We start from the raw sequence: 27,572 nt of genomic DNA, 5'->3' as shown, positions 1-27,572 counted from the left end.
GGCCCAATTGCAACGCAAATGTTGCAATTCGGAAAAGGCCAAAAAAAGGACGTGGGAAAGCGGGGTAGTTTGATGATGGCTGACACATGGCAGCCTCAGGGACGGTGTCAGGGGCTGGAAGGTGACGGAGAGGGTACATCAGTGTGACGTGGAAATGATGCAAGAAATTCGATAGTGCGGTACAGTGTACACGCTTTCATTCACCAACTCTCTTCAAAATTGAGATAAACCCAAAACCAGAACCTTCCATGTTGGTAGGTGGGACCACGTGGAATTGGAGTTGCGTGTTTTTTTTGTGATAAGTTGATGCAGTAGAGTGCATTATTCTTGCCATTAATATTCCATCAGGAACATGAATGCTTGATGCATGAACCTGCAGTGACATCATCATTCTTTTTGATTTTGGGATATACGACGGCAGAAGGTCCTCCCCCGGATATCTCTAATCCATCAAGTTCTAATAAACAGAGTAATTCCACCAATCACCTGTTTTTATTCCTGCTCAATTCAGCCGTCATACGTGGCAGTCAGGACCTACATGACCATTCAGCCAATCATCGACTTCCACGGAAAATTGATGATGTAAGTCATGATGGAAATGGGTGATCCATAGCAGTCTTCAATATCAAATTTGATTCCAGAATTCCAGTAAAAACTCGCAATGCTAAGGTCATGGTCTCCATCTTAAAAATGCTTTACAACTTGCGTGGGAAGTGGGTAAGAAGCGGGGTAATAGAAGTATCCTGCCTTTATCCCGGGATAAGTTGCTTTATTCTGAGATCGGTGGTTGCTTAGATCCCTAGAACTAGGGTTATTTTCAGATTTATCCCATTTCATTTATAAAATGACCAGGAACCATGAAGCCAAGAGCAACTTTGTCCGTTCAACCAAACAAATTCACTATATACTTTGATACAACCTAATTAATAATAGGGGGCCAGAATTTTTTTATCCAAACAAAAAAAGAAACACATCATCCCACCCTTATCCCACCTTATTCTATAAAATATGATGTGTGTTTAGGGATAAAATTTCAAATATCTTAGAGATTTCTCGCGCCGTGTATCAATGAATGCTAAATGGACCGTTTGATGAAGAGATAGAACGATTCAAAACGACAACTAAGGAGATTCCATGGCTGGAAAACCATAATACCAAGTTTAGCGGATCTGAGACCACCTTGTAAGAGATGTGAAATTTATCTAAAAAATATCGTGCATGGTTGCATGTGATGGATTCAACCTATATTCTGATACAGTGGGAATTGCGCATCCAACCGATTCAATCATTTGACTGAAGCTTTAGCCCAGAACACAGTCTAAGAACTGGGATTTCCCATATGATCTGAAGAAATTAGAGTTGACATGTATAGATTATGAGCTCTTTTAAATTCTTGACTAATATAAAAACTTCCCGAGGATCTCTCTCTCTCTTTTATCAAACAAAGGAATCTTCTCACTTCTCGGTCACCTGGTCTTCTCTGTGATGTTTCTTAACCTTGTGGTGCAGTGTCCTCTCGTGACAAGGAAAGCATAGTGGTTTGCACCCAAACTAAATTTAAAGAAGAGCATTAAGTGTTCCTCGGCAGCCCTCCCTTCAATGTTTACATGAACATGATGTGCATCACATGTAAACAGTACCGTTCTGAAATTGGTCAAGTGTCGATTGCCCTCATTTGTACTTGACGGCTTGTAGCACAAGGAGCTGACCTTTTTTATCACTAATCCATCTAATATGTTTGCAAGAAGGAGATGACATAATTCAAGCCCGGCAGGCAAGTGGAATGGGAAAGAATGATAAAAAGAGATGCAGGAATGATAGCCAGAAGATGAACAGAAAAATCAAGAAAATGTATTAGATAGTACAGCTGCAATGTAGTTGGATTAGTTCTGCCTCCATCTTCAGTTATCTTTTAGAAAACATTAACTTCATATAAATCCTGATCTGGCCCTTCTACTTAATGGGTTAGATTGAGTTAGATGAAAGCAAGGTAAAAAAAAAAGAAAAAAGAAAAAAGAAAAAAAAAGAAAAAAAGAAGCAAGGTATACTTCTAGTAACCTTTACAAATATTTTAAACTGATCTTGATCAAGTTATCATGCCCATTAGATTAGTTCCAATACTGCAAGATTCATATTTTAACTGGATTGAGCTCAAACATCAGCTTGAGGCCACTCAAATACAACCGACGGGTTCCAACTTTAGGCGTTGGGAGGGTGCAGGTCAAGTTGAGAAACAGGCCAAATTTGAGTTTGCTATAATTTTATTGAACCGCAAACAAAAGACATTCCAGCAAAAGCAGCAGCACAAGCGCACGGGCAAAGAGAATAAACTTTTAAAAACCATTATAGAAAACATACGATCCTTTTCTATATACTAATTCGATGGTCAAAAATTTCCATATACCATTATAGGAAGCCAACATATCCTGAAGTCTTCCCTGATACAAAATGGTGGAGATCAAAATTTCTACCAACATAGCATATGGAGATCACCTAATTTTTTTTAAAAAATTACTCTGAATGTCAAATGTGACAGCAGACTTCTAAAAAGAAAGAAATCACACAACATGTAGCTTTGGATTTAGCAATGCTATGGTAACTCAGAAAAATTGCTCAAAAAAGTCACTCAACTTCTTGCACCATTCATCTTGCTTCATTATATGGCACAATTCACAGTGCAAACTCATAAACAGCACCAAGCAGAATATAACACAAATCAAAATTGTATTCAGCATAAAATCTCATTAAAGCTCCAAGGGGCATGACTCAACAAGAAACATAAACAGAATATAACACAAATCAAAATCATATTCAGCGATCTCAGAATCTTCTATAAATGGTGGTCTTTCTCTTCATCCGTACAAGGAAAGAGGGAAAAAAAATCAGGATAGTCAAGAAATCACATTGCGCACCCTGCTAACTCCAAAAAGCTTGAGTCTTGCATACAATTATCATACATCAAGCAAAGGAGACCTATGCATCTGTAACAATGCTTTCAGCAAATTCCTTCATCATCATCATTCATTAAAAAAGAAAAGCAAACAAAATCTGAAACCTCAAGAGATCTTGTTCCACCAGCACTGATTAAAGATCTATCTCACCATCACTTTCTGAAAGTGCGTGGTCAGATATTGCACTAACAGGTGTAAATCAGCAAGACCATTTTCCTGTCTTTTAACTAAAATCTTACATTTCATGCAGTGAAATCTCCTACAACACTTCAAAACATCCCAAAGGTTTCAAACCAAAATGACAGTTACTAAATTGGTTTTTTGGAGCAGAATACCTGCTTCATTCACATCACTCATTCAATTTGTAAGCTCGGAAGAAGTTCTGCATCCACTCAAGAAAGAGGGACCTGCTACTATAGCCAAACCTTTTCCAACTGCTCTTCTAGCTGCATCCATAAATTGGTGAAAGTCAACATATCAGATTTATTCATTACTAAAACAAAAAGACATGCAATAAGTGTAAGTTGATCAAAATCTAGAATCCAGTTTCAAGGAGCCTGAGACTGATGAATTATTTCTTAATAAACTTAATCGGGGACCAGAAATAGAATAAAGATGAACACAAGTCGGACTCGAAGAATCTTAAAGGCCATAAAGGATCATACACTCCAAATAAAAATGGACTAATATTGCATGGGTCATACTTTCTTAATAAAGAAAAACAAGATCAGTATTGGACACTGGAAACAGAACAAAGGTAATGCAGGGACAAGTCTGATGGAGGAGCCCATGAAGTAACAAGCAAGGATACATCAAAAATGGACATAGGATCATTATTCAGTTATAATTTCAATTTGTTGATGAAGGTGCCAACTGTGTGGTGCTGGCAATAAGATGCCACTGCGTTGCAGGCGCATCGCACAACTTTATCCCAGCTGCATGCTAGTGCTTGCACACTACGATGCCAGGGTCTAACAAGCATCGGCACAGTAAGGCATGTCACTTATCATGCCAGTGTCCAGCCAGTATACAGTACTTAAAACCTTGTTTGGATTAAAAATTGAAAAGTGAAAACCCCATTTCATATCAACTCCTACATGGAGTGGTACAATAATCATGATACACCAGCATTAGTTTTAAAGTTAGGAGAACATAGCAATGATATGTGAGAGGGGTTTACATATCAACTCCTATACAGAGTGGTACAATAATCATGACACACTAGCATTAGTTTTAAGTTAGGAGAATCTAGCAATGATATGTCAGACTCCTTGAAGGAATTAATAGAGAAAAAGAATTGATTATATAAATGGGGCTTGGCTTGTTCATACAATATTTCATAATGGTTAGGGACAGCAGATTTCCGTGAAGAAATTATGCAATAATCATGAAACCCGCTTGCAGTAATTTTAAGGTTCACCTTTACATGACACAGAATTTTGCATCATCATCATATGGTCCCAAACAAAATCATCTACCTTCAAGTTATCTACCTTCCATAGCTTGAGAGACAACACAACCAATCAAATCTAGCAATGACATATGAGACATCTTGTCAAAAAATGATAGGGGATTCATAAAGCTAATTCTACATAAATGGGGTCTGGCTTGCTGGTAATGGTACTTCATGAAGGCTATAACTTAAACGTACAACTAACCAAACATCAAGAATAATTATAGAGACTTTATACCCATGCCATCTATGCAATAGTTGCTTCCAAATACCCCAATTACCGTGCTCATGACTAAGTGACTTTTTACATTGACATCAAGAGAAAAATATATATAGTCTTTAAGAAATCCATAACTGGAAAAATAAGTTTATCATCATATACAATTATGAGCAGTTGTCAGTAGAACCAGGAACATCCAAAAGTTCAGGCATTCCTCACAAATAATTTATGCAACAAAGTACATCCAAACTAGATGGCTTACATAATACTTGTTGTTAAATCACCCAAGCAATAATTTTGTTATTACCCCCATGGCATAGTTATATCTCCACAGGATAAAATGAAAAGAAAATCATATCCTTGGGTTTGCAGCCAGATTTCGTTCGGCGAACTATGGCATATGTGGAGACTTACTCTCTGGCCTACTTTTATAGGAGAACCCAGATAAGGTTAAAAGGAGGATAGCTGTCACAGCAATCACAGTCTCAGAACAAAAATGATACAAAGATGACATCTCTTAAAACTCAGATTTACAGCACTAAGAACTTTGGAATTAAAGGCACTATGGTGTCTACCAGCCAGCCAATAATGTCAGCTTAACTTTGTTATCACTGTGGCCCCTAAAGTGCTGCCTCATAATAAAGTTTATCGACCGCACTTTTCCATTTATTGTTATTCCATAAAGTCCTGAAAAGATTCTTAATCAGCAAGACAGATGGACTGGCACTTTGTTCGCTGAAGGGCTCGGCTGCGACTGAGACAGGGATTTTGTTATTTGCGGGTGTTTGACTTCCTTCTCCCACATCTCCTCCTATTTTAGTTTCTTTTTTTCCACTATTTTCATTTTTGTCTACATTTCACCTCCCATTCTTTAACTCTCTTCCCTCACTGTTTATTTGTTCAAAGTATTCTAAAGTTTTCAGAACAACCTGGAATCAGATTTATATTAGCATTCTGGGTCTTATAACTCTTTTTGAAAAAAACAAGTTTCCTTTTCCTCCTATGGTTCAAAATCCCCTCTTTCCACTTCTAAACATTAAAACATGCTGAACTTGTGAAATCCACAGCTTTGCAAGAAACTTGCCAGCAAACATATGCCATATTAAGAAAATGAAAGTTCTGAATTTCAAAAATATTCTGTTAAATTATTTCTCAAATAAAAAACATTTTTTCAATCTTTTGCTACAAGTATATACAAACATGAAACACCAAGTAAATATTTGGCCTCTTTGTAACTTTTCTCTCTGTTTGAGACTTCTTGCACACCCATGATTTTTCCTTTTTACTTCTTTTGTGATTTTTAAGATTTGGCCCACCAAGGAGAGAGGATGAACAATGAGTTCCCACTCTCCTGCAAAAAATGTCCCATTTATTATTCCAAAGAACTGATTTTTCCATCCCTAAAATCTCTCATGCACACAGAGATCGGATTCCTTAACTACGAATCTCTAACTAGATGCGCATGCCACTCTCTCTCTCTCTCTCTCTCTCTCAATTCTCACCAATGATCCTAATTCTCACGGTACCACTTCCCAACTGTCCCTCTACCCCAATCCATTCCAATGGATATCTTGCATTTTTTCTCTTTATTATTCCATTCAAATCTCTTTAATAGTATCCTTATATAGTACATCAGAAAAAAAATAAATCTTTCGTATACACTCTTTATACACACACCCCTTGCATTTTTTCCTCTTTACCATTCAATTCTTTTTAACAGATCCTAAATTAGTACATCACCACCCCTTGAACATGGCAAAAAATAAATATTTTGCATACAACATTTATGCAGACACACAGAGACACCCATGTGCACATGCCACACACAAACTTCCTGTTGATTCTCTCTCTCTCTCTCGGAACAAGAAAGGTTAAGTCTAGGGAATGTGAGTGTGCTTAAGAATTTACATCAATAATCCAGATATATCAAGTGCCATTGAGATCACATCTCAAAGGTTGCAACTAGTTACAGCCTCCACCATTAGACTTGTTCACGGCCCAGGCCCAGGCCCAGGCCACCACTGCCTTTGGACCTGCTTTGCAAGCCCAAGCCCTGCCCTAACTCGGACTTCAGGCTTCGGGCTGAGCCTCGAGCTTCCTCACCCTTTTTCACCATTTTTTAAAAAATATGAAAAATAATTAAAATGCTTTTAAAAACGCTAAAAGTGCTTTTAAAAATACTTATATAATTAGGTTTAGAATTCTAATTTTCTAGATTCCATCATGTTTGGATAAGTTCAACATAATACATATAGAGTGTGGAGAAATCCAAGAGTATAAAATAACTAAAAGTAGTTGTAAGCTCACACAAATGAAAGATGGATGCATGCTAAGAACCACCATGAGAAAGGGTCCTATAAGCTTAAAAACGAATTAAAAGAAAGCAAGATGATAAGAAGAAGTCTTGAGGACCAAAATCAATAAAAATCAACAAAAAAGATGTCAGGAGCCTAACGAGCCAAATAATTGGACCAGGACTCAATACTCAATATACTACAAACTTAGGATTGGAATGATGTCAATATGACAAAACATATCAATTATGACAAATACAAAGCCACACTTCAAGAAAAGCTCCAGAAGTGGATTCAAAGCTTGATGACCGAAGTTGGTAAGGAAAAGAAAGGTACCAACTTGGAAGTGAAAAGGCTAAAAGACAACCAACATAAGCACACCAGGACCAAATAACAAGAAGTTGACATCCGATAACCACAAAAGGACCAAAACTAGTAGAGTGTCTCAGGAGGAGCTCAAGAAACTCGAGGCTAATAGGAATACCCGATGCACCATGAGGAGTCATCCTAGAGGGCGGCTCCGAAAAAACGAGGGAGAACCATCAGAGCATAGAGGTAGAAAAGGCAAAAGAAGACTAAGAGCCAACTCTCCACCACCTTCACCACCTCCAAAGCCTTCTTCTCAGTGGTGGTTGTTGTGGTTGCCGGCAGCAATGGGAGAAGAAGAAGAGGGGAGAAGAGGAGCAGGAGGAGAGGAGATCTGAACAGATATAGGAAAAAATAAGCGAGGAACTGGCAACCCAATACCCAAATGGGAGTGGCAAACTGACCCTAGGATTAAAAAACCTAGGTTAAAAAAATTCAAGTCAAGTTTTAATCCCCAAACTTAAGTCCGACTTATTTAATAGAAGACTTTATTTTTCCAGACTTGGCACAACCCACTGAGCCTAAAATCTTGGCCCATGTCCACCCAAAAGTCTTCTGGCTTGAGCAGGCCAGGCGACACAAGTTTATTTGTCATTTAGCTGTTGACAATAATGCTTGTGTTTTTTTTCTTTTGCTACAACGGGCGATTCACACCATTCTAGTATGAATACATCCAAAAAAATAAAAAAATAAGATGTCCCGAAGCGCCCTTGGTATCAGCGCCAAGTCAGTCCACCACATCTCGCTAGAGCGCTCCGCCACATAAGAGGTCATCCAATCTGCAGCCCCGCTCGCCTCTCGGTAAACGTGCTTGGAAGGAAGTAGTCTCCCTGCCAATCTCCAAATATCCTTCAAGAGGGGTGTACCTATTTCTGTGTCCTTCCTTCAGATCCAACCAATCACTGTAGCAAAATCCCCCTCTAGGAGGATGAGATCAGCTCTTAAGATGCAACAAGCATAGGTAATACCCACCCAAGCTGTCCTCATCTTCGCCCCTAGGACTAATGTATCAAAGATGGGGCTACCCACAACAATGAGTCTAAAGTCCAGGCCTCTGATCACAAACCCTACTCCACCTCTACTGCCACCATCCATCCCACAAGCATCAAAGTTCACCTTAAGAAAACTCGAGGGTGAGGGCACCTAAGTGATAAACACCATTCAAGTTGCTGCAGGAGCTACAAAAGAGTCCCAGTTGTCCCAAGCTGTTATAGGCTCTTCAACACCATGTGTGTGGATGATCTCGGCGGCTTGAGCCAAAGCTCTGTCCGAGATAAATCGCATCGACCGATTGACCTCCTCAAAAATTTAGGCGTTCTTGGCTAGCTAGATATTATAAGCAATATAGGCAACCCTGATGGCAACATGTCTGGATGACGATCTACTGGAGCATCCTCTCAAGTGCACAAGGAATGCAAATGGGGTCACCGACTGAAGAAGCTCCCGTGGGGCATCGGCTAATCTTCAAACTCGCATAGCTCTCCCACAGCGAAAGAGAACAGGGTCAACTGATTCCTCCTCACAGCAGGGGAAACCAGATAATGCTTGTGTTCAAAGATGAGATTTGGGATTGCATCGTATTAGCTTACGAAAGTTCTTAACTTCAATATATTCATATTAAATCTCTCCAAAATGCATTGTGCATTCGATATGTTCTACGTGCTTGAGTTATAAAGGAGTGTCTACAAGGAAAAAAAACAAAATAGACCAAAGTGTTAAGCCAAAGTAGCGCTCTATTACCTAATTAGAGAATAAAGATGCTTTTAAGTTATAGACACAAGTATATTTTAACAACACGGACAAATTTTCCACACCCCACATTGCATCCAAGAGCCAAAAACATCACATATAGCATCCCACATTGCACATTTCTCAACATGTCTTGACCAAGCATGTCATAGCCTCTAATCATCAGTGCTACTTCCATATGTCAAAAGTGGGTTCTTATACAAATATTTTAACCTCACTTGTCACCAAAAAACTCATTCATTAACTATACCCAAGATATTGCTGTTCTACAATTTCAGTTAATGAATTGGGATGGGTTTATTATCATAACAATCTGCCCTGGTAAGTGCATACAGACTAACAAAAACTGAAAGCTTTACTATTCGATGATATCAGAATGGTTTCAAACATAAATTGAGTAGATTTCAGAAAGGGAAAGATTGACTAATCCAAAAGGTGTGAATTACTCAAAACGGTACCTATTCTTTGTCTACCAAATGGCATGTAGCATGCAGAATAAGAGAGGCAGCATCAACTGAATGTATTGGTTACCAAATAATATTTCTTAAAAATTAAAAAAGGGCAATCTGACAAAATTTTGATCAAGGCACATATTTGAAGCTCCTCTTATCTTCTTCAGATGGGGGAGAGGAATTGAAGATGGCAGTATTCCAAAATGGTGATTCAAGATTACATGAACTAGCAAAGACCTAGATCTGAATTTCTGTTGTAAGAAACCATTTATGGATCTAAGGAAACATGCTAGCAACCTGCTGGCTGCACATTTCTTCTTTTTTTTGTGGGATATTTTTCCAAGCAGGGAAAGAATTAAAAAAATTAAAAGAAGAGAAACAGAGAAGGGAGGGAAACAAGGATAGAAAGAAGAAAAAGAAGAGCACATGCCACCTGTCTCTTGTGTCCCTTTATCGTGCTAAAAGGTGCAATATGTGATGGTCAACTGACCAAAATACTATTATACTGGCTGGCCATTACTTATAACATCTACATCAATAATGGACCAAAAGAATGAGCCAAAATACAGCCCAAACAACAGCCAAAAAAAAAAAAAAAACATATCCGGTCTTTTAAGGCCAGAAACAAAAATATGTAATGTATTCCGACTTTCGATGTTCAATAAAATGAAACTTTAAAAGCTAGATTACAACAAGACAATGCTTCATAAGGCACCACCAATGTGGTCATAGTCCTACTTATACCTTTATGATGGGATATAACCCTATGAGTTTGATAAGTAAATATAAGTACAAATGAGGTAGAAACAGGAGGATCCAATAAAATAATACAATCAAGAAACAAAGAACCATGCAGTGTTTCAAAAAGAAGCTGCAGCATGTGGAAAGTTGAGATACTGCCATGCAGTATGCGCGTGCATATGCAAGCACATATACAGTTGGCATAAAGTACTTAAAAATAAATATAATGCATACAATAAGATAAAAATAAGCTTAAAAAAAGAAACAGAAAAGTTATTTCAGGACAAAAAGATTATGTATGGATGCTATTCCACATATTTGAGACCCTATTATATTAACCAAAAAAGAACAAAAATACTTCTATCAACCATTCTCAAAATTTGTAATTTACAAATTGTCAAATGATAGATGACCTAAGAATGAGCAACAAGGATGCACCACTTATAATTAAGTATCAAATACCTAAATTAATAAACAAGATGTGGTAGTTAAGTTATTAATTTTTCAAAACTACACTCGAAAGATTTCTCATAGGAAGGTGACTTGTCATCCAACATCATCACAATTTTGTGCATTCAGGCTACATATGCGAGCTGCTTGGGCCTATGTAGGCACTTGATGGCTCACTATGCAGCCCAACCCCTATGTGGTGGCTGCTTTCACATATGGGGGAGTATACATAGCCACATGAACTGCATTTTAAAATGCTGGAACCATGCTCCCTACCATTTCCATTCAAGGCTTCGCATAATAGGTATTAACATGTGCTAATGCCTAGCGATCATAGAGGTCATATACCTATATCAGTCATGCTGAATGTTGGACTGACATGATCTAGCACAGACTAGAACACATGGTACAGTGGTGCTATCATGATACCTTATCAGCACAATGTATGTTGTACAGCACAGACCAGTATGTTGTGGTACCTCAATCCATGGATATAGTTATATACATTACCCTTGCCCCCACCTTCAAGACCCAGCCCCAAGAAGACACAAGCAAAACAAAAATTATGATGAATCAAAGTTACAATGATGAACATGGCATAACATTGTTAGCAACATTAAATATGTTGTGCATTTGATGCACCAATCAAGCGATCTATTTTAAGTGTACATGAACCATTTAGCTAGGATCAAGGTTATTAAACATGATATAATCAAGATTAGAGAAATTGCCCATGGTGATCTGAGATTTGTGGAACAACATATTTAAAATACAAATCATCGAAACCATGACTTCTGTTGCTTCCTGAGCTCATAAATCCATCAAGTCAAACATAATTTTCCTATGGTCCAATCATTTTCTTCATCAATCTGAGCAAGTTAATAATTCATCCACTAGATATATAAAGAAGACTTCGCTATGAAGTCGATGAAAATTAAATTTCCCTCGTGGGTGTGAACTCCGTACTGCTTACCAATACAAGCTTGTGCAGAAATTACCCGTTGTGCTGTGATGGATTGGATGAAAAAACAACTTTTATATAATTTGGATAATCCACTTAGTACTCATGATTTTCTGCCAAAGTATTTTAATTTAATAATATTACAGCTTGTTAAGAGCTGCTCTACCTGTAATCTCCTTGTCGGACAATCCTAAACCCAATGGAGTCCTCGGTTTAAGGTCCTCAAAACATTTCCACAGATAAGTTACCAAGGTAGTCACTTTGACCATACTTGATGTCCTATACTTCTCCATAACTTCAGTTTACAGAGTAATCTGGTGATCCACAAGTTTCTGACATCCAGCCCCTCTGCTTTCTGAATGTTTTCCAGATACCAAGCTGATTTTAAACAGAAACTTCGATATTTAAAAGATGTCGGTCCTTGCCTCTAGTGAGCAACAAATGAAATACAGACAATTCTTTCTGAACATACAACCTACGTCAGTTGTTGCACCAAGTACAACATAAGTCGAACAGAATAGGGTTTAAGGAACTTCTCCATACACTGCAAAAACGGCAAGCCCAACTTCATGAAGCAAGCAATAATGGTGATGGTAACAGTAACACTCTTCAAGATAACTAAATGTCCTTGACCAATATATGATATTTTTGATTGTTTGCAACTAAATATATTGTCTAAGTAAAGTTGCATGGAGCCTATACATCAGAAAACCAGTTTCAGTTCAATGTTGCTGCAATAAACGCTCTAAATTACCCTCATCTACATTAAATTGACCCACAGATATTGTGGCACAGGTCAATTAGCAACATTTAGAAGCACTTTCAAGTCTCTGCACTCTCTGTAAAAATAAAAACGAGAAAAAGGCATTTGCAATAACTAGACATGCCGATAGCCAATGACACGCAATCGAAGAAACACATCAATGCAAAAAAGAATGTTGACTAGTCAAAGCATATATGCACGTATACATAAAAAATATTTAAGTATAAATCAAGGGGCAAAATATTTAAACTTAACTTATTAATAAGAGAGCACTACAACTGGATGGAATTAGGAAGTGGAAGGCTCCATTTACCTTTAATTGTTAGCACCTTCTTAGATAATAGTTATCGCCTTTCAGGCGCTCAGAATCTTTTGATGCATTTATGTCCTCCACATTTCATAGATTAGGACTTTTCCATTGTTTACCCATCAACTTAAGGGCCTGTCAGTGACCCCTATTGTCTTCATCTTTCCATTCCATTATCATAAAGGCTCTACTTCTATCATTTCTTTTTAAACTTTCAATATATCCAACAAACTAACCATAAATGTACTTATAGTTCCAGAAGATAACAATCATAAAATTTTCACAATGTTTCCAGCTCATGTCAAACTTCCCAAAGTCAAGTTTGAATTAAAAATAGATATATGGAAATCTTTTGCAGCCAAAATTCAAGAAATACACCAACAGGATGGCATGCCCTCCTCTTTAAAATCTAAAGGCACACAGTTAGCACTCTAATAACTATGGACAGCATATTAATATGATAGTACAAAAAATGACCACACATTGGAAAGAAGAGTTGCCACTATAAGACAAGGCTATCAACAATTATTGTGTACTTGATGAAAAGCAAGTATCATACATCTAAATACACACCAGTTATGAAACATAAGAAAAAAGCCACAGAACAATGATGAGCCACATATAAAAGTTTGTGCAATCAGCAATTGCTGCTGAGACCAAAACAAAAGTTATTGGATTAAGCAATCTATAATAAAAATGTTCTCAAACATTTTAATTAACCATCCCTAGAAAGGAATTTCATATATCATAGGTATTCTGGTAAGTGGTATCAGAAGTGTAGACCATTAGAAGATTGCCATTGAAGAAAGCTCGGGTTGTATGCAAAAGGAAAGCACTAAGCATTGAGAATAAATTAATTTAATAAAGTACAATTACATCGTGCATTAAATTGCACAAAAAGGTTACAAAATGCACCAGTGTCATCAAGCACATCAGTCACAAAGCAAACAAGCTAAGCATTAAAAACACAGATGTCAGCGACAACGAAACTACGTCTAAAATGATAGCTACAACAGGTCCCTCCAAGCAACCTCTGCATGTGTCCCATGGGCATGAAATTACTAAAAGTCTAAAACATAAATAGGAGTGACTGACATACTTGCCCACAAATCATTGATCTCCTTCCTAGCCAAGGAATTTGCTAACACCCCATCTCACTCCGGTGATAAATGCCGCCTCTTTGAATGCTCAACCTCCCGTGACTTGCTTCTTTGCATCAATGATCGTCCTCTATCCGAGTCATCATCACGCTCCAATTCACGGTCCCTGTGCCTGTAGTGATCTCCATGATGGATTCTGTCGTCCCGACACCTATCTCTTTCCCTCTCCGTTGCCCCCTCTCTGTCTCTGTCCCTCCCCCTCTCCCTCTCCCTCTCCCTCTCCCTCTCCCTACCCATTTCTCTTCCATCATGATGTCTCCTCTCCGACCATTCTGGCCCAGGACCCACGTCCTTCTCCCTGTCATGCTTTCTATCTGAAACCCCCGACCAATCCCGGTCAGGACCCCGATCCTTCCCATGGCTTCCTTCTCCATACCACTGGTCTGAAGCAGCATCATCCCCATAACTTGACTGCTCTTCACCTCCCCATCCACCCATACTGGGATCCAGCCACATCCCAACACCACCAGCGGCCACCCCTCCCCTCCCGAAGAAGGCCGGGTTCACATGAGGAGCCACAACTGGAGGAAATGAAGGCATCAATCCCGGGAATGGAGCTGTGGTCGGCCCTGCAGGAAAGCCTCCATACGCACCACCCATTCTCCCCATAGCCACTGCTCCGTAACCAGTTGGATCAAAACCTTGACCAAGCATAGCACCAGGATGGAGCATCGGTGGAGGTGGAGCAACCATCCCGCCGTTTCCCATGATTCCTCTTCCACCCACAGGCCCCATCCTGTTCCTCATATTCCCCATTGGCCCTCGATTTCCCATGCCACCCCTCCCCCAATTACCACCACCACCACCCCTCCCATAATTCCCACCCATCGGGGCCCCTCCCCCTCCTCTCCCCTTCTGAGGCGGTGCTGACGATTGGGCTGCCATAGGCTGATTCTTGAGTTGAGCTTCTCCCATCCGACGAACGGTGTGCGGCGATGCAAATGCCACGACACAGGGCCGGCCATTGAAGACGTGCCCGTTCATTCCCTCCTTGCACGCTGCAGCGGCCACTGGATCATAGAAATCGACCTGGCAGAACCCCTTCGACTTCCCGCTCGCCTTCTCATCGAAAAACTTCACCTCCTTCAGCTGCCCGTACTTGCTGCCCTCTGCCTCGAGATCAGCGTCCGTCGTCCACCAGTGAAGCTCCCCCACAAATAGAGTCGTCCCTCCAGCTCCTTCTCCTCCACCATTAACGCTCCCTCCTCCCGCTGGCCCGCCTCCTCCCTGCCTCGTCTCACCTCCAAAGCCACCCCCTTGCCTTTGATAACCCTCGTTCCCATAGCCAGAGTTCCTCGACTGCCCCTGGAGCTCGCCGGGTCGACCAGAAGACCGCCCTAACTCAGGCCTACTTCCACCGGGCGGCGGCGCCGGGGGCCGCGCCGCCGCCGCCAATTCTCCACCTCCCCGCAATGCTTGCTCATGAAAGCCACCAGATGTATCCACCGGCCTCCCGATCTTTGGGTCGCCCGCGATCCCAGGGATCTGGACCTTCTCCGGCGCATCCACCGACGGCGGGAGCAGCGGGAGCGGGGGTGCGGGGTTGCTCCTGCTCCCGTCCTCCCTCGGATACCCTCGGGGCTCGTCGCTCCTGTGGACGGCATGTTGGAAGCCCTCACCGACGTTGACGTCGTTGTAGAGGTCCTCGTAGTCCTCGTCCTCCCCGTAGAACTGCTCCTCTTCCTGGACGGCGGAGATGGCCTCGTTGCGGTGGAACCCGCCCCGTTCTCCGCCGCCGCCGGGCTCCATCGCGGAAATCCTCAGCTTGGGCTAGGATTAGGGTTTCTGAAGAGGAAGGAGGGACGAAACCCTAATCCCTTGGACGGCTCCCTGAAGGCACGATGGCGGAAGAGAGGAGGATGGGTTTTGTTTTCAACAACAATAATAATAATAGTAATAGTAACAATAGTACTACTAAGAATAATTATAATTATAATATATTATATTTAACAATGGCATTTGCATCGTCCGGTCTAGCCGTCGAAAAGAGGAGCATTTAGCAACGGAGAAGGTCCAAGCGGGGTGGCATTTGCTCCCGTTGGAAGGGGGCCGAGAGAAGGATAGATATCGGCTTCCATTAATGGCGCTTCCGCCAACCTCCTTCACCTTCCCACCTTCTTCTCCGCCTCCGAGATCCTTTCCCCCTTTCCGCCCTCCACTTCCTTGCCTTCTTCCTCTCATCTCCTCATCTGGACCCACCATATTGACGAGCCAGACCCCCTCCTCCACTAGCAAAGAACATCGAAAAGAGCCCGCTTTAAGTTTAAAAGAACTATTTTTATAGCGTAATAGAATTCTCTAGTCCATGATCTCAGCATGATTGCTAAAGCATGGACCCGTTTGCTAATGGATTATCTAATTGATTTCTTTCCCCACTCTCAGATATAAGAAATGAGCAAGCATTTCTAAAACATAAATCGCTTATCTTTTATCCCCTCTCTATTCCCTTTTAGTTTGCACCATTATACTTTGTTCTAAAAATTCATAGATCATAAACCATGGAGTTGAATACGAGTCCAGCCTCTACTCTGAGGACCCCTTTGAGATAGTTAGAATAGCCACCAACTTCAACGTACACAAGGAGAGAGTAAGGTCCTCAGATAACCAACCGCACAGGCAGTTATACATGCATCAGTCTTCGTCTTATTCAAATGTACTCGATTCCTATTTTTCTTATATACTGTTGTTGATGTTTATAGAGAGATTGCCTTGTTGTTGTCTCTAGCTTTGGGCCTTGAAGAGGAGGATCTGTCCAATAAATTTGGTGTAGATCATCCCCAATGGATGACCTCACAATTGTGCTGCATGGGCATTCTGATGCACCTGGGATCGGTATCCTCATGCAGGACTTTGGTTGACTCCAAGTGCTCAAAGATAGGAAGGGGTTGAATTTGGATCCCATCCCTAATGATTTTCTAATTAATATGGGTGACATCTTGGAGGTAATGCTTACCCCCCTGAACTGCTTCCAATAATGATTGAAATTTACAATAGAAGGGTTGCTTATAGAGAAGCACATAAATTAGAAAAGAAGTACAAGCCAATTCCTTGAGATAATACATTGAGAAAGAATATTAAGAATTACAGTTAGCTCCTAGAAAGACGTTCAGGTGAATGGTAAACCTATTATTCTTAATTTGGTGCTTTATATGCCTTGAGCAACGGGAAGTTGAAGAATGATGGACACCCAGTACTTGGAAACTCATCCACAGCTCGATTGACAATTGTGTCCTTCAATCACCTATGCAAGGGTGATGTGATCACCCCTCAGAAGGGTTTGGTTGATTGGAAACATCCACCTCCCATGATCTATCTCATCAATCTATTTCTATGTCTGAAGGCATATAATATATTTAAAAAAATTAGAGCATATTTGGATATTTCTATAAAATTGGGCCGAATATTTTGCAAGAATAAGACTTGCCGGTTTGTCCGTCTCCTATCTTTCGAGGATTACCCAAAGGCTTGTTAGGCTGCAGAAAGAGAAAAAGATTTATGATTTTTTTTTTTATTTCCATAAGATTTTAGAAGGTATTTCAGTGATAAAGTTATGCTAAAATGGGCAACCTAATCTATGAATCTAGTCGAAAATTTAGCATAATCCAGCTGAATTTTCCAAAGGCTTTAAATTAGTTTTTTAAAAGTATGATGCAGCACTATCTTTTAGAAAGAAAATGATGCTAAAATGAAGGGATAACCACCGCTCCATGGCATCTTTTACTGCATGCATTTTAGACTAAAATATACTATTAAACTCTTTTGTTTTATTGAAATACTATTGAACTCTTATATAATAAGAGATTGGCTAGCTGATTTGCTTACTTTGCCGCCTCTACCTCTAGCTTGCAATCTGAACTGCCGAATATGCTTGGTGACAATGTTTCTCAAATGGTCGGGACAAGGCTTGTGAATTGCTGTCATGGTTATTGGTCACGCAAACTTTTTATGATATCCATATACATAGTAATTTTGTGAGTAGTATAATGAAGCCTCTAGTCATTCATAAAGCTTTCTTTTTGGGAGAAAAAGGGGAGAGAAGTCCTAACCCCAAGTGTAAAGGTTGGCCTAAGACATGGATTTTTTCACTGGGAATAATCTATGAATTGGGATACTCCAAAGTTTTACCTAAGAGCTTGTTTGCTTAGGAGTAATCTGGTATGAAAAAATAAATCTCATGTCAGAATACTATATTTAGTACGAAAAATAAATGAGAGAAATGGTAAAATAAATAGTGAATCCCATATCTATGTTCTTGAGAGAGAAGATAAATAAATATCATCAGGGGATAGTATTTATTTTCACGCATTGGATTACCTAGTGGAGGTAATCTAAAATTATCATTTCTTGACAAAAATACCCTCACTTATATTATATTAATATTACATTGATAATATTATATAATTAATATTAACTATATTATATAATTAATATTAATTATATTAATATTATATTATATATTATAAATACATTAATATATTGATTAATAATATTTATAACTATTCATATATGTAATATATATATATATTAATACTTATTAATTATTAATAAAAAATTAACAAATATTTATTAATTATCATAAGATTTACTAAAATTAATATATTTATTTGTATACCAAAATATACTAAAATATATTTATAATAAGCAATGTATTTTCTAATAAATGTATAATTAGTTTTAAAATATTTATTAACTCATATAAACATAATTTAATATTAAAAATAGTTAATATTAAGAACATTTCTGTAAGTAGACTATAAATGGCTAACAAATGGACTAAGAAAAAAATATCATCACTTGAATTATTTATTTAAAAATATTATTAAAAATTTGGCAATATTTCAACTCAATATTGCCTCCAACCAAATATGATAATTTTTTTCAGAATTTTTTTTGAAATAATTTTTTCACCAACCAAATATAATAAAATTTATTTTCCTCCAAAATTATTTTTTTAAATAAATAATTTCCATAAACTATTAGATTATTCCATAATCTAATATATCCCAATTAAACAAACCCGCAGAGTATATTATGTAAAAAAAAAAAAAAAAAAAAGAGAGAGAGAGAGTAACGAACTGCTACTCGGAACATGAAGCAACCAAGTGTTGATATCACAAACTAACCCTAATGATACCATAGCAGCATGGTAATGGTACAGATACCGAAATCATTATTTTGATGACTTGCACTAGGATCCTAGAGGCAGCACTTATATTAGCAGCTTCCCCCGAGGATTTTTTTTTTTTTTGGTATTTCAGAGGATCAAAAGCTGTTTGACTTCCTTAAAGCCAACACATCCTGATATCTTCGCTGATACAAAATGTTTTAAGAGATCAAAATTTCTACCAATATAGTATATATGGACAGCAGATTTCTAAAAAGAATCATACAATATATAGCTGTATTGGATTGAGTAATTCTATGGTAACACAGAAAAATCACCCAAAAAGGCTACTCAACTGTCTTGCACCATTCACGTTGCTTCATTATGTGAATTCACAATGCAAACTCATATACAGCACCAAGCAAGTTCATCATTCAAAGTGCTGCATAAATTGTCATACAAGCTCCAAGGGGCATGACTCTAACAAGAAACATCAGTGGGATAGCACAAATGAAAATTGCATCCAGCGATCTCAGAATTTCCTATAAATGGTAGTCTTTCTCTTCATCCATACAAGGCAACAGGGGAGAAAGAAAAGGATAGTCGAAAAAATCACCTTGGGCACCCTGCTAACTCCAAAAAACCTTGAGTCTTGCATACATTTATCATACATCAAGCAAAGGGGACCCATGCATCTGTGGCCATGCCTTCAGCAAATTCCTTCATCATCATCATTTATTAAAAAGGAAAAAGCAAACAAAATCTGAAACCTCAAGAACAGCATCTTTTTCTACCGGTACCGACCAAAGATCTATCTCACCATCACTTTCTGAAAGTGCGTGGTCAGAGATTGTGCTAACAGGTGTAAATCAGCAAGATCATTTTCCTGTCATTTAACTTAAACAGGTGCAGTGAAATCTCTTACAACACTTCAATGCATTCCGAAGGTTTCGAACCAAAATACAGTTACTAAATTTGTTTTGGAGGAAAATACATGCATCATTCACATCACTCACTCAATTTGTAAGCTCAGAAGAAGACCTGCATCCATTCAACAAAGAGGGACCTGCTACTGTAGCCAAACCATTTCCAACTGCTCTTCTATCTGCATCCATAAAGTGGTGAACGTCAGCATATCAGATTTATTCAATAGTAAAACAAAAGAACATGCAAGAAGCGTAAAGTCGATCAAAATATAGAATCCAGTTTTAAGGAGCCTGAGACCAATGAATTATTTCTTAATAAAGTTAATCGAGGACAAGAAATACAATAAAGATGAACACAAGTCTAACCCGAAGAATCTTAAAAGCAAAAAACGAAAACCATATATCATACACTCCAAATAAAAATGGACTAATATGGCACTGTAATGGGCGATCTTTTCTTAATAAAGCAAAACAAGATCTGCATTGGACACTGGAAATAGAACAAGGTAATACAGGAACAAGTCTGATGGAGGAGGAGCTTATGAAGTAACAAGCAAGAACACATCAAAAATGGACATAGGATCATTATTCAGTTGTAATTTCAATTTGTTGATGAAGGTGCCAACCGCACGGCACTGGCATGAAGATGCCACCGGCTTTCAGGTGCATAGTACAACTGTATCCCAGCTCATATTCATCAAAAACATGACTTGTGTTGTTTCCCAAGCTCATAAATCCATCAAGTCAAACATAAGTTCCCCAAGGTCCAATCATTTTCTTCATCAATCTAAGCAAGTTAACAATTCATCCACTAGATACATAAAGAAGATTTTGCCATAAAGTTGTTGAAAATTAAATTTCCCTTGTGGATGTGAAAATCCTAACTGCCTGCCAATACAAGCTTGTGCAGAAATTACCCTTCGCATTGTGATGGATTAGATGAAAAAACAACGTTTGCATAATTTGGATTATCCACTTAGTACTAGTGATTTTTTGCCAAAGTACTTTAATTCAATAACATTAAAGCTTGTTAAGAGCTACTCTACCTGTAATCTCCTTGTTGGACAATCCTAAACCCAATGGAGTTCTTGGTTTTAGGTCCTCAAAAAATTTCCACAGATGAATTACCAAGGTAGTCACTTTGGTCATACTTGATGTCCTATACTTCTCCATAACTTCAGTTTACAGAGTAATGTGGTGATCCACAAGTTCTAACATCCAGCCCCTCTGCTTTCTGAATGTTTCTTCCAGGTACCATGCCAATTTTAAACAGAAATTTTGATATTTAAAAGATGTAGGCCCTTGTCTCTAGCGAGCAACAAATGAAATACAGTCAATTCTTTCTGAAGATTCAACCTATGTCAGTTGTTGAACCAAGCACAACATAAGTCAAACAGAACAGGGTTTAAGGAACTCCTCCATATGCTGCAAAGCCGGCAAGCCCAACTTCATAAAGCAAGAAATAATGGTGATGGTAACAGTAGCACTCTTCAAGGTAACTGAATTCGTCCTTGACCAATATATGATCTTTTCGATTGTTTGCAACTGAATATATTGTCTAAGTTGCATGGAGCCAATACATCAGAAAAACCAGTTTCAGTTCAATGTTGCTCCAATAAATGCTCTAAATTACCCTCATCTAAATTAAATTGACCCACAGATATTGTGGCACAAGTCAATTAGCAACATTTAGAGGCACTTTCAAGTCTCTGCACTCTCTGCAAAAATAAAAACGAAAAAAAGACATTTGCAATAACTCAACATGCTAGTAGCCAATGACACGCAATCGAAGAAACCCATCAATGCAAAAAAGAATGTTGACTACAGTCAAAGCATTTATGCACATATACATAAAAAAATATTTAGTATAAATTACGGGACAAAATATTTAAACTTAACTTAGTAATAAGAGAGCACTACAACTGGATGGAATTGATGGGCTTTTCTTGAGAAGTGGAAGGCCTGTACCTTCATTTTTCTTTTCATTTGGTAAGAGTCTCATCATTTTTCTTGTCAGGTTTTGGTCAACCAAAGCCAAAAATTTTAACCTTCTAAGATCAAAATGGGTTCTCATCTCTACGACAATAAAGCTTCCTCTCAGACCATTTCTTTAGGAGACAAGATTACAATTACCACGGTCATGTCAATTATCAGCCTCATGTATACTTATATAAGCGCCCCATTTGCCTTTAATTGTTAGCACCTTGTTAAATAATAATTATCGCCTTTCAGATGTTCACCATCTTTGGATGCATATATGTCCAACACATTTCATAGATTAGGGCATTTTTCCACTGTTTACCCATCAACTTAGGGGCCTCTCAGTGACCCCTCCGGTCTCCAACTTTCCATTCCATTATCATAAAGGCTCTACTTCTATCATTTCTCTTTTATCTTTGAAAATATCCAACAAACTAACCATAAACGTACTTATAGTTCCAGAAGATAACAATCATAAAATTTTCATAATGTTTCCAGCTCATGTCAAACTTCCCAAAGTCAAGTTTGAATTAAAAAGAGATATAAGGAAATGTTTTGCAGCCAAAATTACAGAAATAAACCAACAGTATGGCATGTCCTCTTCTTTAAAACCTAAAGGCACACAGTTAGCACCCTCATAACTATGGACATCATATATAATATGATCAGGGATCAGTGTGCCAATACCCAGGCCCAGACCGATTGCCAGCAGCATGGTTTAGTACACCCCCCTTGCCATTTTATGCCGGGCCCATATAGACACAGCAGAGAGGGCGGCGGAGAGGGTGAAAGGGAGACGAAAAGAGAGATAGAGAGAAGGGGGGAGGGAGGGAGGGAGAGAGAGAGGAGGAGGGAGGGAAGGAGAGAGAGGGAGAAGACCGATGGAGGCAACCAGAGCGCATCCCGAGAGACAGTCGAGGAGAGGGAGAATGAAGGGAGGAAAAGAAAGAGAGAGGGAGAGAGAAAGAGGGTGGCAAACATTTGGCGGAGGTCGGTGAAAAAGGCTTGCCGACTTCACTTAAAATCTTCAAAAATAAAAAGAGGCCCTCCTATAGGACCCCTGTTTCATTCGAAACAGGAGAATTGGAGGCAAAGCCCCTCCTCCACCCCTCCGCGGCCTTTTGTCGGCCGTTTGCCAACCTCCCCCTATCTTTCTTCCTCTCCTTCTTCCTCCCTACCCCTTATCTCTCTTTTCCTCTCTTTTCTTCTCTCTCTCCGCCTCCCCCTCCATCGCCAGTTTCTTATTTTGCTTGACAGAATTGTCCCTGTCCACCACTAGTGCAGCTCAATACGCACCAAATCGGACGATTCAGAATGATTTTGCTGTCCTTGAATATGATAGTACAAAGAATGACCAATCATTGGATAGAAAAGTTGCCATTATAAGACAAGGCTATCAACGATTCTTGTGTACTTGATGAAAGTCAAGTGCCATACATCTAAACACCCAATGCTAATAAAACATAAGGAAAAAGCCACAGAACAATGATGAAACACATAAAAGATTGTGCAATTAGCAATTGCTGCTCAGACCAAAATAAAAGTTACAGGACCAAGCAACCTATAATAAAAAGGTTCTCAAACATTTTATAAAAATAACTAACCATCCCTAGAAAGGAATTTCATATATCAGCAGTATTTGGGTTAGTCGTATCAGAAATCTAAACCATTAGAAGATTGGCATTGAAGAAACTTCAGGTTGTATGCATAAAGAATGCACTGAGCATTGAGAATAAATTAATTTAATAAAGTACAATTACATCGTGCATAAAATTGCACGAAAAGGTTACAAGATGTATTAGTGTCATCAAGCACATCAGTCACAAAGCAAGATTACAAACAAGATAAGAATTAAAGACACAGATGTCAGCGACAAAGAAAACTTACATGTCTAAAATGATAGCTACAACAGGTCCCTGCAAGCAACCTCTGCACATGTCCGATGGGCATGAAATTACTAAAAGTCTAAACCATAAATAGGAGTGACTGACATGCTTGCCCACAAATCATTGATCTCCTTTATAACTAAGGAATTTGCTAACACCCCATCTTACTCAGGTGAAAAACGCCGCCTCTTCGAATGCTCAATCTCCCGCGACTTGCTTCTTTGCATCGATGATCTTCCTCTATTCCAGTCATCATCACGCTCCAATTCACGGTCCTTTTGCCTGTAGTGATCTCCATGACGGTCTCTGTCATCCCGATACCTATCCCTTTCCCTCCCCCTCTCTCTTTCCCTCTCTGTTGCCCCCTCTCTGTCTCTGTCCCTCCCTCTTTCCCTCTCCCTCTCCCTCTCCCTGTCTCTCTCCCAATCACGATCCCTCTCCCTACCCATTTCTCTTCCATCATGATATCTCCTCTCCGACCATTCCTGCCCAGGACCCACGTCCTTCTCTCTGTCATGTTTTCTATCTGAAACCCCCGAGTAATCCCGGTCAGGACCTCGATCCTTCCCATGGCTTCCTTCTCCATACCGCTGGTCCGAAGCAGCATCATCCCCATAACTTGACTGCTCTTCACCTCCCCATCCACCCATACTTGGATCTGGCCACATCCCACCACCACCAGCGGCCATCCCTCCCCTCCCGAAGAAGGCCGGGTTCACATGAGGAGCCACAACTGGAGGAAATGAAGGCATCAATCCCGGGAATGGAGCTGTCGTTGGCCCTGCAGGAAAGCCTCCATATGCACCACCCATTCTCCCCATAGCCACTGCTCCGTAACCAGTTGGATCAAAACCTTGACCAAGCATAGCACCAGGATGCAGCATCGGTGGAGGTGGAGCAACCATGCCGCCGTTTCCCATGATTCCTCTGCCACCCACAGGCCCCATCCTGTTCCTCATATTCCCCATTGGTCCTCGATTCCCCATGCCACCCCTCCCCCAATTACCACCACCACCACCCCTCCCATAATTCCCACCCATCGGCCCCCCTCCCCCTCCTCTCCCCTTCTGAGGCGGTGCTGACGATTGGGCTGCCATCTGTTGATTCTTGAGTTGAGCTTCTCCAATCCGACGAACAGTGTGCGGCGATGCAAACGCCACGACACAGGGCCGGCCATTGAAGACGTGCCCGTTCATTCCCTCCTTGCACGCTGCAGCGGCCACTGGATCATAGAAATCGACCTGGCAGAACCCCTTCGACTTCCCGCTCGCCTTCTCATCGAAGAACTTCACCTCCTTCAGCTGCCCGTACTTGCTGACCTCTGCCTCGAGATCAGCATCCGTCGTCCACCAGAGAAGCTCCCCCACAAAGAGAGTCGTCCCTCCAGCTCCTTCTCCTCCACCATTAACGCTCCCTCCTCCCGCTGGCCCGCCTCCTCCCTGCCTCGTCTCACCTCCAAAGCCACCCCCTTGCCTTTGATAACCCTCGTTCCCATAGCCAGAGGTCCTCGATTGCCCCTGGATCTCGCTGGGTCGACCAGAAGACTGCCCTAACTCAGGCCTACTTCCACCGGGCGGCGGCGCCACGGGCGGGGGCAGCGCCGGGGGCCGCACCGCCACCGCCGATTCTCCACCTCCCCGGAATCCTTGCGCATGAAAGCCACCAGATCCATCCACCGGCCTCTCGATCTTCGTGTCGCCAGCGATCCCGAGGATCTGGACCTTCTCCGGCGCATCCCCCGACGGCGGGAGCAGAGGGGGCGGCGGAGCAGGGTTGCTCCTGCTCCCGTCCTCCCTCGGATACCCGCCGGGCTCGTCACTCCGGTGGACGGCGTGGAGGAAGCCCTCGCCGACGTTGACGTCGTTGTAGAGGTCCTCGTAGTCCTCGTCCTCCCCGTAGAGCTGCTCCTCGTCCTGGACGGCGGAGATGGCCTCGTTGCGGTGGAACCCGCCTCGTTCTCCGCCGCCACCGGGCTCCATCGCGGAAATCCTCGGCTTGGGCTAGGATTAGGGTTTGTGAAGAGGAAGGAAGGACGAAACTCTAATCCTTTGGACGGCTTCCTGAAGGCACGAAGGCGGAAGGGAGGAGGATAGCTTTTCTTTTCAATAATAGTAATAGTAATAGTTATAGTAATGATAAAAATAATAATAATAATAATTATTATTATTATTATTATTATTTTCAGTGACTTGTCGCCGTTTGATCACGACGGTCTGGCGCTTGCGGCCAATCTGGACCGTCAGTTGGATGGACGCCAAAGTAACAGGCACTATTCGTTTCCACCGATATTTGGTGTTTTAGCCTTGCAGGGTGATCTGTGTTGGGCGGCTAACAGCAAGATCATTGCCGAAAAAAAAAATTTAATCTTTTGACCGGCTTAGAATTGAGTCAGCTGGGACCCACAAAACGACAGGGACACGTTAGAACTGGATATGGTTAATATCTGCGTAGTCGATAGGCAAATGTAACTTTGGGATGGTTGGCTACCAATTCTGGCGGCAAATTATCTCCCGTAATTGAATAAGAGAATGGAGATCTTTCAAATAATCAGATTTCAAGGATGAATAATACTGTATCTTGGATCCTTGAAATTATATAAGAGACTGAGATTTCTTTCATGCAAACTTTCACACTTTCAAGACATCTCTTCTTCTTTTCTTTCTTTCTTCTTTTTTTTTTGGTATATTGATAGCTTATACTAGTCTTGCATGAGCATTATTATCAGAGTTAATAAACAAAATACTTCACAGATATGGAGGAATGGAAACAAAACAGGTTTAAGAGAACTTCTTCAGAATGGTGAGCAGCAAAGAAAGTGACCTAGTTAGCAGCTATGTTGCCTTTCGGAACACATGCACAACCTGAAAGGTATCACACACCCTCAACAGCCTCCGGACGTCATCTAAAAGCGGGTGGTCAAACACTCCCGACCCCTCCTGTAGAATCCGCTCAATCACCTCCTCTGAGTCCCCCTCCATGATGATGCTCCTAGTCTCCAGTACTCACCTCGCATAGGAGACTTCCTCTCAGACGGCCCGAAGTTCCGCCCCCGAAATTGAGTCTTGAAAGTACGCCGCCCTCCCACCACAATCAGCTTGGACTCATGGTCCCTAATCACAAAAGAAACACCATAACAGTCTTCGCCAACTGGCAGACTACCATCAAAGTTCATTTTTAGGTGGCCAAGGGATAGGGGCTCCCAGGATATGAGGACATATCTAGGTGATATACCAGCAGAGGGGGAGACCTAGATGTCCCTAGCCAACTCAGATGAAACAGTCATGGTAGCTTCATGACTTCGGCGGCCTAATGGATAGCTTTATCCACCAAAAACCTCAAGGGGACTCTCTTGTCTTCGAAGACTCTATCGTTTCTATCCAGCCAAATATGATTAGCTAGATAAGCACCAGCAACACCCCAGCCAGTAGAACTCGGAGCCCACATGGCGGTCCTTATGTGCCGAAGTAAATCCTCTGCAGACTCAGTGAGCCTCGGCAGGAGAAAGGATGCCCGCCTCTAGATTTGAATGGCTCGGGAGCACTATAGTAGGACGTGGCTGACCGTCTCCTTCCTCTCCAGGCAATCCATGCAAGACAGAGAGATTCCAACCCCCCCTGCCAACATGCTCCTAGTCGGTAGGCATCCCTAGGCTACCTTTCAAATGAACAGAGCAACTCGAGGGTGGACCTGCAACTTCCAAATCCAGCCATCGTCTAGTCGCCTCGAGCTCTTCCCACCCATCACCACTTGCACATTAGCTGATCGAATTCTGGCCCTTCTAGTGGCCGTCCAAACCAATCTATCCGCCA

At 40.7% G+C, this 27,572-nt stretch overlaps 3 protein-coding genes across 4 annotated transcripts in view; all 3 read right to left on the bottom strand.

The window, feature by feature from the left end:
• Positions 1-2,993: 2,993 nt before the first annotated feature.
• Positions 2,994-16,047, bottom strand: LOC103721307 (RNA-binding protein FUS-like). The gene is made up of 2 exons (XM_039128281.1): positions 13,807-16,047; positions 2,994-3,397 (listed from the first exon to the last, which is right to left on the bottom strand). The coding sequence occupies exon 1, from the start codon at positions 15,614-15,616 to the stop codon at positions 13,862-13,864; it is 1,755 nt and encodes a 584-aa protein (XP_038984209.1). The 5' UTR covers positions 15,617-16,047; the 3' UTR covers positions 2,994-3,397; positions 13,807-13,861.
• On the bottom strand, positions 2,994-25,855 carry LOC103721305 (RNA-binding protein cabeza-like). Of its 2 annotated transcripts, none has more exons than XM_039128277.1 (3): positions 23,932-25,855; positions 23,765-23,806; positions 2,994-3,397 (listed from the first exon to the last, which is right to left on the bottom strand). In XM_039128277.1, exons 1-3 carry the CDS (start codon positions 25,740-25,742, stop codon positions 3,394-3,396), a joined length of 1,857 nt encoding a protein of 618 aa, XP_038984205.1. In that variant the 5' UTR covers positions 25,743-25,855; the 3' UTR covers positions 2,994-3,393. The 2 variants fall into 2 exon arrangements, with proteins under 2 accessions (XP_038984205.1, XP_026665910.2); XM_026810109.2 differs by lacking the exon at positions 2,994-3,397 and adding an exon at positions 19,837-20,076.
• The window catches only part of LOC103721308 (RNA-binding protein cabeza-like), a 31,379-nt gene continuing 23,486 nt past the window's right edge, over positions 19,680-27,572 (bottom strand). The window contains exon 3 of the mRNA XM_039128280.1: positions 19,680-20,055. The gene's annotated coding sequence lies outside the window, so the exon portion shown is untranslated. The remainder of the gene's footprint in view (positions 20,056-27,572) is intronic.

Source organism: Phoenix dactylifera, chromosome 7 (genome assembly GCF_009389715.1).
Source record: "Phoenix dactylifera cultivar Barhee BC4 chromosome 7, palm_55x_up_171113_PBpolish2nd_filt_p, whole genome shotgun sequence".
In the NCBI taxonomy this organism is placed as follows: Eukaryota; Viridiplantae; Streptophyta; class Magnoliopsida; order Arecales; family Arecaceae; genus Phoenix; species Phoenix dactylifera.
Note: the sequence above shows the minus strand (reverse complement) of the source record. Positions and strands in the feature narration are given on the sequence as shown.

Coding starts and splice junctions, on each gene's coding strand:
- LOC103721307 (XM_039128281.1), bottom strand. CDS start 15,616: ATGGAGCCCGGCGGCGGCGGAGAACGGGGCGGGTTCCACCGCAACGAG.
- LOC103721305 (XM_039128277.1), bottom strand. CDS start 25,742: ATGGAGCCCGGTGGCGGCGGAGAACGAGGCGGGTTCCACCGCAACGAG. Junction 23,807..23,931: donor AGGCGGCGTTTTTCACCTGA/GTAAGATGGGGT, acceptor GGACATGTGCAG/AGGTTGCTTGCAGGGACCTG.